The sequence below is a fragment of the Haliotis rufescens genome, unplaced genomic scaffold (genome assembly GCF_023055435.1).
Source record: "Haliotis rufescens isolate VD_foot unplaced genomic scaffold, xgHalRufe1.0.p SCAF_19, whole genome shotgun sequence".
Taxonomy (NCBI): Eukaryota; Metazoa; Mollusca; class Gastropoda; order Lepetellida; family Haliotidae; genus Haliotis; species Haliotis rufescens.
This window is the reverse complement of record NW_025963879.1, coordinates 20,917,996-20,935,263: the sequence shown is the minus strand read 5'-3', so window position 1 is coordinate 20,935,263 and position 17,268 is coordinate 20,917,996. Positions and strand designations below refer to the sequence as shown.

General features: G+C 38.9%; 1 protein-coding gene across 1 annotated transcript in view; it reads left to right on the top strand.

Annotated features, from left to right (window-relative positions):
• The first annotated feature begins 2,775 nt into the window (after positions 1-2,775).
• LOC124112844 (synaptic vesicle membrane protein VAT-1 homolog-like) overlaps positions 2,776-17,268 on the top strand; it is a 34,605-nt gene continuing 20,112 nt past the window's right edge. Inside the window, exons 1-2 of the mRNA XM_046473002.2 lie at positions 2,776-3,406; positions 8,625-8,754. Coding sequence (XP_046328958.1) covers positions 3,213-3,406; positions 8,625-8,754 — 324 coding nt within the window. The 5' untranslated portion in view covers positions 2,776-3,212. The remainder of the gene's footprint in view (positions 3,407-8,624; positions 8,755-17,268) is intronic.

Genomic DNA, 17,268 nt, shown 5'->3' with positions numbered 1-17,268 from the left:
GCAATCAACCAGTCCCCCAGTCGCATCGCGCCCGGGCCATTAAGTCGCTTCTTACAACTAACGGTTTCGGATTCCCTACGGGACAACCAGTTATAATTAATGCAATTATCTATGTGTAATCGAAAGTATTGCCTGCAGCTGTAATTAATGAACGCAAGTGTTCATATGCACCGGGAATTATCGACTTGATGTTATTTAACGGACGAGCTGCGAGAAATAAATCCAAGCTCCGCATTCTACAAGACCCGAGAAGATTCCGGGGTAGAATAGGACTTCAACAACCCGTGCTTGCCGTAAAAGGTGACTATGCTTGTCGTAAAAGGCGACTTACGGGATCGGGTGGTCAGGGTCGCTGACTTGGTTGATGCATGTCTTCGATCCCAATTGCGTGGGTCGATGCTCATGATATTAATCACTGGATTGTCTGGTCCAGACTCGATTATTTACAGACCGCCGTCATATAGCTGGAATATTGCTGAGTGCGGCGTTAAACAACAAACCAACCAACCGCATTCTACAAATGACCCATTGACCCGTGAAAGTCCGGGGTAGAATAGGGCTTCAGCAAACCATGCTTGCCGTAAAAGGCGACTATGCTTGTCGTAAGAGGCGACTAACGGGATCGGGTGGTCAGACTCGCTGACTTGGTTGGCGCATGTCATTGTATCCCAAATGCGTGGATCGATGCTCATGATATCAATCACTGGATTGTCTGGTCCAGACTCGATTATTTACAGACCGCCGTCATATAGCTGGAATAGTGCTGTGTGTGGCGTTAAACAACAACAAAAAACCAAAAAAAACCTGTTCACCAATATATTACCCATTCTACATATTAGCCATTAAAATTTAAGAAAGACAATACAGAAAAAAATGAAATGTCAAACAAAGAAACAATAATGAGCTTCTGGTGACGTTGCGTTATCAATTTGAATATTTTGAATATTTGTATTTTGAATAAAATTATTGCTTGCTGCAACTGTTGTATAGAACTGTTCCGATGAGGTCTGACCTTATATTGCGACTTTGATCCATAATCTTTGAGAATGCACGTGCAAATATCGGAAAATTGGGATTTTTCAATCCAAGTTGTTACTTGTTGTTTAACGCCGCACTCGGCAATATTCCCGCGAAATGACGGCGGTCCGTAAATAATCGAGTCTGGACCAGGCAATCCACTGATCGACATCATGAGCATCGATCCACGCACTTGGGGTTGGTGAGCGAGTATGGTTTTACGCCGCTTTTAACAATATTCCAGCAATATCACGGCGGCCATGCACTTGGGACACGATGACTTGCATCAACCAACTCAGCGGGGCACAAGACATGTACAACCAAGGCAGCGAGCCTGGCCACCCGATCCCGTTAGTCGCCTCTTACGACAAGCATAGTCGCCTTATACGGCAAGCATGGGTTGCTGAGGACCTATTCCCTATTCTACCCCGGATCATCACGGGTGTTCAATCCAAGTATAGGTAGTCATGGTTTAATACGACGCCATATATAATACCCTCACCATGCCATGCGGCGTAAAACAACAACCACTCATGTCTGCATAAAAGTACCTTCATAATTGAAAGACGAGAAAGTAAAAAGCGTCCAAGATTATTGCCCTTATATAGCGACGTGCATGCACGTGAGGGTGTGTGTGTGTGTGTGTGTGTGTGTGTGTGGCTGCTTGTTCAAGACTGATTCCGACTTTTAGTGCTGGCTCACTGAGATACCATACCGCAGTTTAACATGAATACCCCATTCAGACACCGTATACTGACTCGGAGCCGACCAGTCCTTATTTTACCCCCATAATGCCGAGCGCCAGACAGGGTAACAACAAGTTCTACATCTTTTAACGTCATTTGGTATGACGCGGCCGGGGATGGAACCCCGGACCTTAAATTGCGCTCTCCGGGCGAACGCTCTATACCGCTTGACCACGGAGGCGGTCTAAAACACTAGAAGAAAGAGCGGTTGATTCGGTTAATCACGAAACGATGAAAGAGCAGTTGGTTCGGTTCATCTCGCAACAAGGCAGAAAATGGCCAAATGTGAGATATCGAGACATTCTTGGTGGGATTCGTATGTATCATTGGTTATGCAAATTAACTGTTAAACAATGAGAAACAGATGTGACAAATGCATGCATATATATTTGTGTGTGTCATCGAGATGAAGATAACCGACATACTGTCACGTGATTGCGGGTTATCTGGTTGTTTTTTTATCATTACGTATACCAGTCACCAGTATTAAACAACGGTTCCCCCCTGTTTTGTTTTCTTTTATTATTCTACCGAGATTAACGCATGCACCGCGTAGGCCTGTCATCATCTTTATCTCTCCTTAATGCACTCTCATAAATTCCACATTCCTGCACGCCGAGCTGATGTCAGTGTACCCCGACCTTGACATTATCATATACACATTCACATACATGTAATAAAGACTCAACTCGAGTTACCTCTTTACATAATTTCTTGTTATGATTAATGGAAAGACGATTTCATCTATTAACTGGTATTTCTTTAATTTCTTGCTAATTTTTTTTTTAACCTCATGTCTATACACTTATGCAACTGCATTATATAAAGCGCACGTCGGCATTTATTTAAATAAATATATTCATTGTATTTTTAGTTATATAACCACTGGTATTCATAACCATCCCATTATCCATGAATAATTCAGAGGAAATCAGAATAAAAAAACAAACACTGTTATTATTCATGGCTAACTTGTTTTTCACCGAAAACCCTTAGGCAAGCATATGCGTATCTATCGAGCAATTTGTCAAGCAAGCTGCGAGTCATGTGATAACTGATTTATACGCTGTCGTGCTAATACCCCCCGACATCCCTGTCAATATAGTTCTGCCGGTCGAGATCCATCTGCGCTTTGAGTATATTTGATAAGACGGTGTAATGGCAGTAGCATGGTTATGAGAACAGGCCCATTTTAAACCAATCGATGAACTACTGTGCTAGCACTGACAGTTGCTAACGGTCACCCTTGAAATCAAGACAGGCAAACCGTAGCAGACGACAGATAGAGAGATTCGTCGTAACGATCGAGGAGACGTGGTCTTGTCCACCTACAACCTTCCTACGCCAAACGCCGTTACCTTGGAAATAAAATCATCATAATTAATACCACTGTGACCTTGCAATACAACATTCGCAGGGACAGAACGGAACAGGATAGATCGTTTCAGAATGGCGGAGACTCAAGCACCCACCGTTGAACCTGCTGCGGAAGCCAAGCCTGATGTAGAGGCGCCTGCCGCTCCCACGAAAGTGATGAAAAGCGTCGTTTTGACAGGATTTGGGGGGTTGAAAATGCTGAAGGTTCAACAGAAACCCGAGGTAACTGCCGCAGGAGGAGAACTGTTGGTCAGAGTGAGAGCATGGTAAGCATTGCTTTGCATTGATTATCTAGATGGCAAGCGTTTTGAACATATTGTACCAAACGATCGGGAAATGATTAACATTTTCGCTATTTCTTGACGATAGGTTGTTAAAGTGATGGGTAATGTACACGCATATGCAAAAAAATAATTATGGCAGACTGTCATTTGGGAGAATTTCATTACAACATCAACATGATTTGCTTATTCAGCCTTTTGGATGTAAACAACACCAGTAGACTGGGATCTTTTGACAGCTGTCACTTGGAATTGATAACAGTGCCTGTTAAATTTGTGTTCCTGGAAGCTAAAACAACTGATACTTATCACATTGAAAGTATTTAACAATCCCAAATAATATATAATATATACATTTATCTTTTTACAAATTTACCAATTTTGTATTGAATTTTCAAATGGCTTGTCATACAGTGTTTGGTTTTCATTAGAAACAAACAGTTTGAAAGATAAACATATATGTGTCTATTGATTTATTTGAAAACAGTTGTTTAATCAAGTCCATATTTTAATGAACATACTATGTTGGTATCACTGAATTCATACCTTAGGATCTGTGTTGCCATTTCTGTTATATGATAATGAAACACAAAGTTGAATTTGTAAAAGAACTTATACAAGACATGATTCCAGGTTAGAATTGGTCTCAAGCAACCGGTGCTTGTCATATGAGGCGACTAGTTACTTATTAGGGATAGGGTGCTATCATACCTTGATGGTGTGGATCGTTGCTCATAATATGAATCACTGGTTTGTCTGGTCCAGACTTGATTATTTACAGGCCATCATATAGCTGATCATATGGCTGGAATATTGCGCAGTGCAGCATTAAAAACTAACAAACAAACTAACCAAGAACTAATCAGTACAGCATGAAAAATCTAATTTTCACTATTTCTGATAACCATTTTCAGTCATGCATTCATACAATAGGAAGATTAGTAGGCAGATTTGAAGCAGCTTCTTGTTCGTGTTCCCATGGCTATAAAAAAAATGTAGATGACCTGCTATTAATTTATTCAGTGCCCTGCTGGTCCAACCAGTATGCTTGACCATACTTAATTTTCAACATAAGAAGGCTTGTACATTTGTGGAAATTACAGATCAAAACAATCCTTTAATAGCCTCGGACATATTCCTATCTCAATGAATATGCTGGTTATTAATATATAAATATGGCATTCAACAGTTAACCAGGGTCAGTAACTGTTTCATCAAAGATTCCATGCCTGTATCAATATAAGAAACATATTTGTGCATGTTATTCTCCATACATTTAGGGGTCCAACATGCTGCAGGTCCCAGAACAGACTCATGCCCCTTGGAAACAGTGTTATATGAACATGTAAACACTAAAATGAACTTCTTCAGTTTGAGATAAATCCCCTTGCTAAATCATCATTCTCCGAGGTTGACCAAGGGTTTTAAAAAAGGGAGGGAAGCACATAATACTCTAGTCACAAATTGACATAATACTCTAGTCACAAATTGACATAATACTCTAGTCACAAACTGACATAATACTCTAGTCACAAATTGACATAATACTCTAGTCACAAATTGACATAATACTCTAGTCACAAATTAACATAATACTCTAGTCACAAATTGACATAATACTCTAGTCACAAATTGACATAATACTCTAGTCACAAACTGACTTGGCTAAGGGCACAGTTGACATGTAAGGTGTCTGAAAAAGGGGTGGCACCCTGCACACACACGCACACACACACACACACACACACAGGCACATGCTCTCTTTCTCTCTCTCTCACACACACACAGACACACACACAGACAGAAAGAGGCACACACACAGGCACATGCTCTTTCTCTCACACACACAGACAGAAAGAGCCACACACCCACCCTGAAAACACACACACAGCCAAATGCACATAACACACAGGCACACAGGCACATGCTCTTCCTCTATCTTTCTCTCACACACACACACAGAAAGAGGCACACACACACACACACACTGAAAACACACACAGAGCCAAATGCACATCACACACGCACAGAGGCACACACACACAAACCCTGCACACACAGGTACACACACCCTGAAAAAACACACACACACAGGCACATGCACACCACACACACTGCACACACCATGCACACACGCGCACGCACGCACGCACACACACACACACACACACACACAAACAGACACAGAGAGTGCTTGTATATTGTGTAAAACTTGAGGGACTGGATCATGTACAGTTGAAACAGTCATTTTAAAAAAACCACCTGTTTACAAAGTGTATGGCCTTGACAAAATTGCCTTGTTCTGGTTGAATCACCACACTGTATGAGTCAAGCTCACATGACGAGAATCACAAAGCCAGTGAAGCCTAAGCAATGACAAATTCACTTTTAGCTGATCTGAATCTCCATAGGCCTTGCAGTGTAGTGTTATCAACAACACCATTTCCTAGGATAAAACTTCATTTGAGAATAAGAAATGTTATAGAAACAAGTATTTTAATATACAGGTGCATTTGATTTGCACCTGTCTAACTGTCACAGGAAGTATCACTAGGATGCACTTCGAGGTGTCAAATTGACGCATCAGGGATTTACCCAGGATTTTGAACTAAGTGCCCCTGGCAGGCAAATTGGGAAGAAATAGTTATTTTGTTCCAATTTGGGAATTGTTTACTAGTCCTTATTTCTTATAATATCATAATCATATTTAGAGACTGCATCAAATGCAATAATATATAACTTAGCCAGAGCTACAGATAAGCAGCGTATGTGCTTAAACCCCACCCCCCCCCCCCCCCCGATTACTTTCAATTAACTTGCGTACAGAAACGCATGCATTAAATGAAATACTAAAATGTATAAAAACAGCACACGTAAATACCCAATGAAGCATTTTCAGCATGCGTATAATTGAGCTTATTTCTGAAACACAATTACAAGCTAATAAACTTTCAGAGTCAAGCCTATATATTTAGAACAGTTATTCACATCTAAAACATTATTTCATTTTTTTTAAGATCTTAAAATGTTCACTAATTTGGGGGAAAACCCAAGAGAGTGATGAAAATATTGGTTACCCAATGAAAAATGTAATAACCCAATAAAAATAGAAACCCTCGAGTAAAAACTCATTTGCTCAAGAAGTTATCTGGAACCTCTTAGCATTACAACCTCTTCAAATTTATTTCGTCCTGTTATCAGTGCAATACAGTTTATTTCTGCAAATACATGACACAAGCTATTTATTAATTCGCACACACACACACACACACACACACACACACATGGAATCCCTGCACACACACACACACACACACACACACACACACACACACACACACACACACACGGAATCCCTGCACATACACACACACACACACACATAGGGCTCCAGATAATGTGTGCAGCCATCGAGACACTGGGTATTGATAGTTTTCTTTTGGTATTCAATATATGTTTGTTTTTCCATAGTTTGAGAAAAGCAGGGTGCATATATCAGACCATAGTGAGTCAGATACTGTTTCGATAACAACAGCAGTATTTTGTAACTCTATTATATTCAATGGATAAGAAAACATATAACTTTATAGATAACAGCTTCTTGTATTTTTCTTAATAAAGTTGTCGGTAAAGTTGTATGTTTGCCATTTAGTAACCAACTTCTAGAATACCGATCAAACAGTTAAATTTAATGGAGGTTGAGACAAGGAGTTTTACTGTATGACTTTGGTGAGGACAGAGTTGACTACTCTTAATAAAAATTAACTTTTGGCATAACTCCATGCAGTTTTATTAGAAAATGGAAATATGTAATAAATATGAAATCTCACCTAGGTTTTGTTTTATATATAATATATCAACACAAGTTGATAAAAGTTGACAATTCTGAGGTTTGTCAAGGAGTTTTAAACTTTTATAGAGAATACAAAGACTCTCAGGTGAGATTCCATTGATCATCTAAAGAGGACCGCTGTGTAGCTTCTGTGGCAGAGTGATTAGTCATCATGTTAACTCAGGATGCTACAGTGGTCTTCAAAGCATTGTGATGCAGTTTCATCCCACCCAAGCCATATCTCCTGTGGATGATAAATTATATCAATGCTGCATTTGCAGGTTAGGCTGGTTTGGCTGAACATACAAATTAAATGCACATGAGGATGAAATTAAATGCATAAAGATCCAGCCTCCAACTTGTGTGGTTTTCTTCAAACAACTCCCTGTACTCTGTACCCAACAGTTGAGAATTCCGCTTATCTAAATGCTTTGGATGTCCTTGTAATGGAATTGTTCAATGTCAGTTAGTCATGAATATTCTGTGATTGAGTCCTATCATATTACAAAGCTCGAAATCACTTTAACTGTTCATATTTGAGTCAGGATAATATTAATATTAATTTTATGCTAATAACTTTTGCCAATATTTTGTTTATGAATTTATGATATTATGATTCTATGTTCTCTATAATTCTCCCAACTCTGACTGAATAGAAGTCCAAGATTGAGACATACATATTCAAGAAAGCCTCCAACTGATAGACTCGTAAGATACAATGCATACAGTATGTGTGAATATCTGTGTTGTGTAATGCATTTATTACTGATTGCTGAGAGCGGCGTTAAACAACAAACAAAGATTTGTTACTGGTGGTGGTATTCCCAACACATAATGGCTTTGCAAGCTCTGGAATGTATAGTTTGTTTCAGAAGTTTCATGTTTTTCAGGAACTCACAGTCTTTGAAATAAAAAAATTGCCAGACTGCCATCAGGACCCACATACTTTAGAAGCTGTCGGCCCTGACTATACTCTTCAGGCCCTTGTTTAAAAAATTGCAGCTTATTGTGATAGATATATTCACACGTAAATTTACTGGAGGCCATAAGAACCCATTCAAATTTAAAACTACTGACCTGAAACAGGATTTAACTGCCCTGGGCCTTTCATACACAGTGAAAGTCTTACCTCACTCTTAGAGTACATGTTATGAATAATATTAACTACAGATGAATACATATTATACAACGTCTTATATGTTTACAACTTGAATTTAACTATACATTCTCTGTAAAGTGTTTGTGGTCTATTAGCAAAACAGATATTTTTATTTCAAGAATTATCAGACATTTTTTTCAAATTTTTTATCAAAATAGATTTAGCATTACAATGTATTGGCATAGTTATTGAATGGTTTTGTTATTCCACAGTGGTATGAACTTTCCTGATCTGATGGTGCGGCAAGGAGTTATTGACACTCCTCCAAAGACACCAGTTATCATGGGTTTTGAGTGCTCTGGCATTGTCGAGGCTGTTGGTGAAAATACAACTGGATTCAAGGTGAGAACCAAGTATTATAGCCCAATATAAGATAGCTACATGATAAATCACAAAGAAAAATGAGGAATGAAGCGTGGTTTATTTCACGACAAAACATTCTGTCATGACATCATTTCTGGTGATTTGAATATGCGCTCGCAACTTGATGACGTCATATATTGGACGACGTTACTTTTGAGACGGAACTGTCTAGTGAGTTTTCCCCCATAGATGTAGCTGTGTCGCATTCAAAAGTGGAAGAGCTATGACAATGGGTATTAGGAAAAAAGGTACAGATAATCGACGTGAAAATATGCAGGAAATACCAAACTTAACTTGATTTGTCCGACATTTCCGAGGTTGGATGCTATTCAGGGAGTCATCATTATTAAAATTTGGGAAAATATTTTTAAATCTTTTACATTAATCAACATCCTTAAAAAGGCTGTACATAATGTTGATGTCTCATGTAAGAAATAAAACACTCCCACTTGTCATTTATTTCTTAATTATGACATATCTGCTACAGGTGTCACAATTCACCAATGTATTGAGGCATCACAAATCTCCACCTGACCATACAACAAATGTTGTGCTGACCAGTGTATCGATTCATATTTGATTCTCAAAAAGTAATATTTACTTACATTTGCAATAGCCTGACCATTTGACTACACTGGCTTTTTATACTTTACCCCCAATCACTGAAACATGCTGAATTTGATTGCATTATGCACCGCACACCTTTTTGGAAGTGGGCAACTTTAAAAAATGATGTGTGATTCATTGGTGGAAAAACACAAAAGAGTAGTACATTGACAAACAGGATGCCTGGCAATATGATCCCACAAGTAAATAAGCTGACACTTGCAATTGGTACCGATTTCTTGGCTTTATGCGAGTGTAGCGGCCATAAAATCTCGAGTCGTGTGATGGGATTCGAACCACGGACCTTCTGATCAGAGGTCGGACGCCTTGTCCACATGACCAAAGAGGTTAACCCCGTCAGCAATCTGACAAGGTAAGGATGTCATCTGTGGGATGACTCCACACCCTTTTACATACTCCCCCGTCAACAGAAGGCACGTCCTGGGCCGCAAAGTAGAGTACTGAGGCTTATTTTGCTCAAATTTAATATGAACGTGCTCAGCCCCACGTTGGGCGCCAATGTAGCGGCCATAAAATTTCCGAGTCCCGTGATGGGATTCGAACCACGGACCTTCTGATCAGAGGTAAGACGCCTTGTCCACATGACCAAAGAGGTTAACCCCGTCATCAATCTGACAAGGTAAGGATGTCATCTGTGGGATGACTCCACGCCCTGCTACACGAGGAAGTCTCAAAACTTTCAATTCAACAAAAGTATCAGCACCCAGCACATACAGTGTTTGAAATAAAAAAACATTGCCGTCCTGCCACCAGTACCCATGGACTTTAGAAGCTGTAGGTCCTGAGTACACTCTTCTGGCCCTCATTTTCAAAAATAACAACATGGTTAGAGGTGAGGTGAGGTGAAATTGGGTTTAACGTCGCGTCCAAGATTATTGCACTTATATAGCGACGTGCATGCACGTGTGTGTGTGTGTGTGGCTGCTTGTACTAGTCCGGACTGATGCCGATTTATAGTGCTAGCTCACTGAGATACCATGCCGCAGTTTAACATGAATACCCCACTCAGACACAGTATACTGACTCCGAGCCGACCAGTCCTTGTTTTAGCCCCTTAATGCCGAGCGCCAGACAGGGTAACAACAAGTACAATCTTTTAACGTCTTTTTGTATGACGCGGCCCGGGATCGAACCCTGGACCTTCCGCTCTCCGGGCGGACGCTCTACCACAAGACCACGGAGGCGGTCTCACATGGTTAGATGTAAACATAGTTTATTTGGTCATAATACCACAAAAACATTTAAAAGTGAGAATTATGTATTTAATATTTTGATTTATGAAACATTCATATTTTGTATGTTTGAAACAGCAGGCTTAATGTATCATTTGAGTTCAAAATTCGATTAAGAAGCTTCTGAATAATGAAAACTAGTTTGCTGATTGATAAACAAGGGCAAATTCCACAATTTTTTTGGCAATTCTACGGTTAATTACATTTTCTGCAAATCTTTTTGTGATTGTGGAATCGCAGAAATTCATCTGGGACTGCCTCATGCTGCTGGTCAGACATCTGATTTTCAACTTTGGGATCCTCTGTCATTCCTGGTGCAGTGCCTGGGTCTGTGGGTCAGTTCATACAGGTTGCGCGATGCACATGCAGTACATTTTTTCAACATGCTGACAAGTTAGGGTTGCATAGCTTGTCATTTTATTTCAGAATTGGATTTTGAATCAGGTGGTGCCTAAGTAATGTTCATGTGTATATTCAAAAGATCCTAGCTTAAGCAGTCATTTGAGTTACACACTAACTGGTTGATTGCAACATGGTCTTGTAGGCCGGGTGACATGAGACATGGAGAAGTTCACACAAAAATGGTGTAAATTAAATATCACAATACATATCGCCTGTGACTCAAAGAGGCACTCTGCAACATTGTACAGTATATATATATATTCCGCCAACAATGAAACATAACAATATGAATAGTTATTTTTTATTTTTTATTATGTGTCTGTCTATCCTTATCTATCGTGCAGTTGTCCGATTTTCGATCACGAACGTTGATACTACTAAATTTTGTTTATCCAACATACTCGTATGCAACCATCGATGTCGGATTAACGGGACTTGACTGTAGTAGGTGGGGGATATATATATTCTGTACAATGTTCCTCATTCAGTCCTGCTTGACAATGGTATAAGGATCTATACCGAAACGTTGCCTTTACAGTATTAAAGAAGTTGTTATCCATAAATTGTGTCTCCTTTGTCATCTGTCAACTTCAAAGTAATGCCTATCAAACAAAACAAGATATTGCTAAAAGGTCTGCCTTTGTACATTCTATACATCACTATCAATATACATCATCAACAAATGATATTAATTCATATCATAGTGAACCGTAACATATGTATGCACCTAGTGATATCATGATATTGATAACATTAAAATGTCCTTTCATAATGCTAAAATACTGACTCCTCAAATTCTCATACAAATAACAGATCAACAGAAAATGTTCTTCATCTTCGATAACCTTTCTTTAAATAAATAATACAAAATAAATAGTACAAAATATTTTCCCATCGTCCAGATAATTTACTTGAGCATTTCTTAAATAACTGACTTAATATTTACTAGATACTGTTCTGGTTGTAGCACATATTTACACTCTTCATAAAATCTTAATTTTACCTTCTCATGTTGATTACAAGGCCAATTTTCATGTGATACAAATCTTTCAATCTTTGAGAAAAAGAAACGAAAGATTATTTAACACTACAACAAGTTAATTTTTATGAATAATTGATTTTATGATTTTCCCCTGTCCCCAACATGTTTCTTACTGACAAACACTGTGTGTGATCTCAGTATTTGACCTTTCATCCCGCCTCTCCACCTGCAGCAGCTGTTTATGCCTCAGGTAGACATACGCCCCCAGATAGGTTATTGGAATCCTGGCATGAGTCTCATTTTGAGATTCAGATGCTAGATTTGCCATCAGCATGCTTTTAATGGTCGCAGTAAGGTGGTCACTGTGACAAAAACTTGCTTGAAAATCAATAATGCATGGGGCGTCCATCTCACCCAATCCTCGTTCAGCACTTGTCCTGTATTGTACTGTTGATAGCAGACCTCTGTTAGGCTGGATATTCATGACTTTGGTCAGGCGACATTATTCAACGTCTTAGTTTGTGAGTCTGAGGATTTGTCAAAGGTGACAGAGCTAATTATATGAATGGTAGTTGGTGGATTGATACCGCTGTTTCGTTTCTCATTCGCGTGCAATGTACAGTTAACTATGTTTATTATGAACACGCTTATAACGAACGCTTTTTAACCACCAGGCTACCCCACCGCCCCTTTTGCTAGAGATGATTGGCTTTGGGACATTTTCATTATTCAAGGTTCCTTCAGGCATACTGACCCTGACATGACGTCACCATCTCATTCCTTACACTTACTCCCTCACTCATGATACTTGATACAGTGTGGCAATCCTACACAACAGAATCTAGTGTATCGTTTTCATCAATCTTAGCACACTCTTCCTACCTGTGCCTGGAGGGAAGAAGGTTGGTGGTTCGATCCCCAGCTTGGTGGTTAAAACCTTTAATTACTCTTCACGCCAAAGGACCGGGTTTGTTTCCCACATGGGTACGTTGTGTGAAGATCTGTGAAGATCTGGAGTAGAATAGGTCTTCAGCAACCCATGCTTGCCGTAAAGGCGACTATGCTTGTCGTAAGAGGCGACTAACAGACTCGCTGACTTGGATGATGCATGTCATCGTATCCGATTTGCGTGGATCGATGCTCATGATGTCAATCACAGGATTGTCTGGTCCAGACTCGATTATTTACATAGATAGAATATTGCTGAGTGCGGCGTTAAACAACAAACAAACTGAAGAAAAAAAAGAATTGTGTGAAGCTGCTGTTATATTGGGGGAATATTGCCAGAAGTGGTTGTTACACAGTGGACATACTGTAACATTTAAAAAAATCATCTTAAACTTTATCCAAAGTCTTAGTTCCCACAAGAATAATCACAATTAGTCATATATATCCAACTGAATGAAAAGGAATGTCCAATGTCTATGGATTGTCCTTTATTGTCCAAATATAACAATCAAGTGGAATCTCCAAATACATGAGAGCAACAACCAAATCAAGATACAGCTAGAACACGACGGACACAACTAGTTTTCCAAAAATGCACACAGATCATGTATTAAAACTCACCTGTGATGTCATTCTATTGTTTGAACACGCCTTTATTTTTCAGGAATGTCAACTATACATTATCTTGAACCAACATTTGAAGTGGTTTCCACTTGGAATAGACTGAACTGTTTTTTGCATTTATTGACAAGTGAATAATTTCATTTTTTTCTGAAAACATGTGTCGCCAGCGGGGTTTGAACCCGCATGGTTTAATTTGAGAACGTGTAATTGTCAACCTCAGCTACGACGGCACATGAAGGTATGGTGTGAAATTAACTATTAAATATTTTCATAATTTAAAAGCTCAAAATAATATGTATATATTAGAGCAGAGCAGGTTAGAGCAGGTTACCTACAACAATGTTCATATATATATATATATTTCAATTAGATTAACCTTTAATGAGAAAAAACAAATCAGGTAATATATATATCCTTGTTCGGGGCTCTATATTTCCTATTAATCCCGTCAGCATGTATTGACAATGTGCAAGCGATTGATAAACACTAGTTCAGGTCTCAACAAAATTATGAAGAGCCATGAACCATGCATTGTAAATGTCAGCTCACGACGGAGCTTGGCGCACGTGCAACAGAGGTAGAGAACGCATTCCTCGTGCATCACGCAAGGTCGACTCACGCAGTATAAATACAGACAACAAAGAGTTCTGGAATATTTTGTCAAAGTGTAAAGGTAGAGATGAGTTTTAAGTAGGGGAATATCCTCGTAACTCTCCATTCCTTAAAATCAATTTCCCTCGGTCCCTGTGGGGCCTCTGCTCCATTATTTTTAAGGAATGGAGAGTTACTCAGACATTCCCATCTACTTCAGTGCTCAGTTTCACTTGTTTAACGAATGTTTGAAGGATGTGTTTGCACATGTCCTTCTGTCCAGTGACACTCCCTCACTCCCCACTCACTCACTCACTCACTCACTCACTCACTCACTCACTCACTCACTCTGCATGGCTTGCAGGCCAACCTTAGGACTTGGCTGGTGAAGAGTGACTCAGCACCTGCTGCAGATACCTGTGGCCAGGTTGACACGATAGCATCAGATTGTCATATATCTGTACATCTGCTGGAGTCATCAACTGTTTGATGTGTCTACATAGCTGTTTGTAAACACTGCACTGTGGGGCTAATGACATACAGGAACATGTTCCTGTGTGTGGCTGTGTGGAAAGTAGCAATGTTTAGAGTTAGAGGAAATATCAATGGATTATATTCCATGCCAGAAAAAGGGATTAACCAGAATATCGTGTGTATGGCTGTATGAAAAGTAGCAATGTTTAGGTGAGAGAAAAATAAATGACTCATTTACATGCCAGTATTCTTGGGGTCATAAAACTGTTTGAGTCCATTGGTTTACTGGGGCAAAATAAGCACTTATTCTGTTTAAAAGTGCAGGATGTTTCTAATTTCTCAGTATCATGTATTTACATCTGGCATTAACAGTATAATCGATGCTGTTTATTAAGACAAAAAATTAAGTTAACAATTACATTTTGTTAAACATGGTTGTATCTCTGTAATCCATCAAAGACGGAGCAGTGGGGCATGTGCATTAAAAATAAATTTAAACTATTTTAATTGTTGTTTCTTATCAATATGGCTATTGACTCCAGTTGGATGAATCTATGAACAGAAACATAGAATAATAATTGGCAACAAGTTTAACAGATTGAAATTGATCAAAATTGCATAAACATGTGTGAAATCTGTGTGTGTACAAGGCTGTGGTGACCAGGGTCCACTTGCACAAAGCGATCTTAGCGCTACGACTATTGTAAGTCTATGTTAAAGTATGGGAGTTATGATCATCTTAGCGCTAAGATCGCTTTGTGCAAGTAGGCCCAGTACATGTACTTGTATCAGTGTATTTGAATGGGTTTGTTCAGTGTTAAATACAACAGTTTGTAATCATAACAAGAGCATATAACTTTATGAACAATTAATTTACCAAACCTTTTTGTCGTGAATATGTTGCCAGTATCTTTCTTTCTTTTTGGGAAAGGGAAGCAAGATATGGAGACTTCTAATTAGTATTTTCATCCAACTGGACCACTTTGGTGTTAATGCCAACAAAGTTCAACAGTCTTTCCTTATTGTTATTCTGAAACATTACACAATGAAGTTAGAAGCTAATTATCAATTATGAATATTTATCACATATTTCATATTTCAATCATTATAAGTTTTTCATCATGATTGATGATTTCACAGACTTTTGTTGCTAATTATCACACAAACCAGAGACAAATTCCATGTCAGAAGAGAAGTTCCGATTATGGTTTCAATATTACGCAGGAAATGGGCAATAATGTTCTTTGAAAAACTGTGATAAAAGAAGAAGTTAAAAACCTGTCAAATTATCATGTGATTCTGACTCATAAAGGTTTTTTTATATATAAAAGTGATAGATGGTGTTCTATAGAGTTTTCTACAAGATTCTCGTCACATGATATCATCAAGGACTCAGAAGCTGATAAAATATGGAGATCAAATAATTATTTTGATTGATGGCTTTGCTGTGTCAACCTCTGTACACTTGTTATCCTTTCATAAAATGATAAGAATATCCTTTCTAAATGCCACATGGACAGAATGCATCTTCCTGAGGCAAGGATGTTATCGGACAGTAAAAGTCCAGTTTCCACCTTTGCCGATCTAGACTGGAATTTCTGGGCTCCTGTTCTAGCTTCACCAGTGGCTATTACAAGTTATATCCTTCTATGTCCCAACTATTAGCCAATCAGATTCCACATCTCATCTCAAACAAAATAGTGAAGATGATCTGATCGATAATCAAGATCTTTATTGTTATGAAACGGCTCTTACTTTGCGAAGTGCATCAAATCATGTGAGCACCTTGATTTAAAACATGAAAAGATTTGAAAAAATTCTGTTGACGGCATGTTGACGGTACACATGTTTTACAAATCCTGCAATCAACCGAAATCTGCACAGCAGTTGATGAACCCGATGTCGATTTCCTTATGCGATTTTAATTGGCCTATGCATGGAGTCTTTAGACCACCAGAAATATAACTCCATAATTTCTGCCTAGTTCGGCAAGGGTGGAAACTGGACTTTTATGTATTGGAGAAAACACGCATACGAGGTTTTGGTAGACAGAGCATGCCCTGGGGAGAGGGAAAAACCAAGGGGGCGAAAGAGCATGCCCTTGGTAGAGGGAAAAACCAAGGGGGCGAAGCCCCCACGGTTTTTCCCGACCCCCAGGGCTTGCTCTGTCTACCAAAACCGAGGGAAAGTATTTTTCCATACTTATGAACCGAAAAAAGAAACTTAAAACAACATTTATCAACATTTTAATGTTTTGAACATACTTTCAATGAACCTTAGGAAACGCGTGTAAAATATCTGTTGCTGGCGTACAGATCTTGAAAAGGACATTCTAAAAACCAGTGTGGCTTATCAACACCTCTGTAGCCTCGCAGTACACTCACTGGGCTACAGATATGAAGGTTGCGAGTTCGATCCTCGGGAATATAAAGAAAACATTTGTCATTTGATTTTACATTTCATTACATGTTACAATCTGAACGGAAGTTACATTAATAAAATACCCAGGACATTATATAAAATCCCTGGGATATTATAGCAAATATGACTTGAATATCCTATAAAATCCCTGGGATATTATATAAAATCCCAGGGACATTACAACGTCCCTGT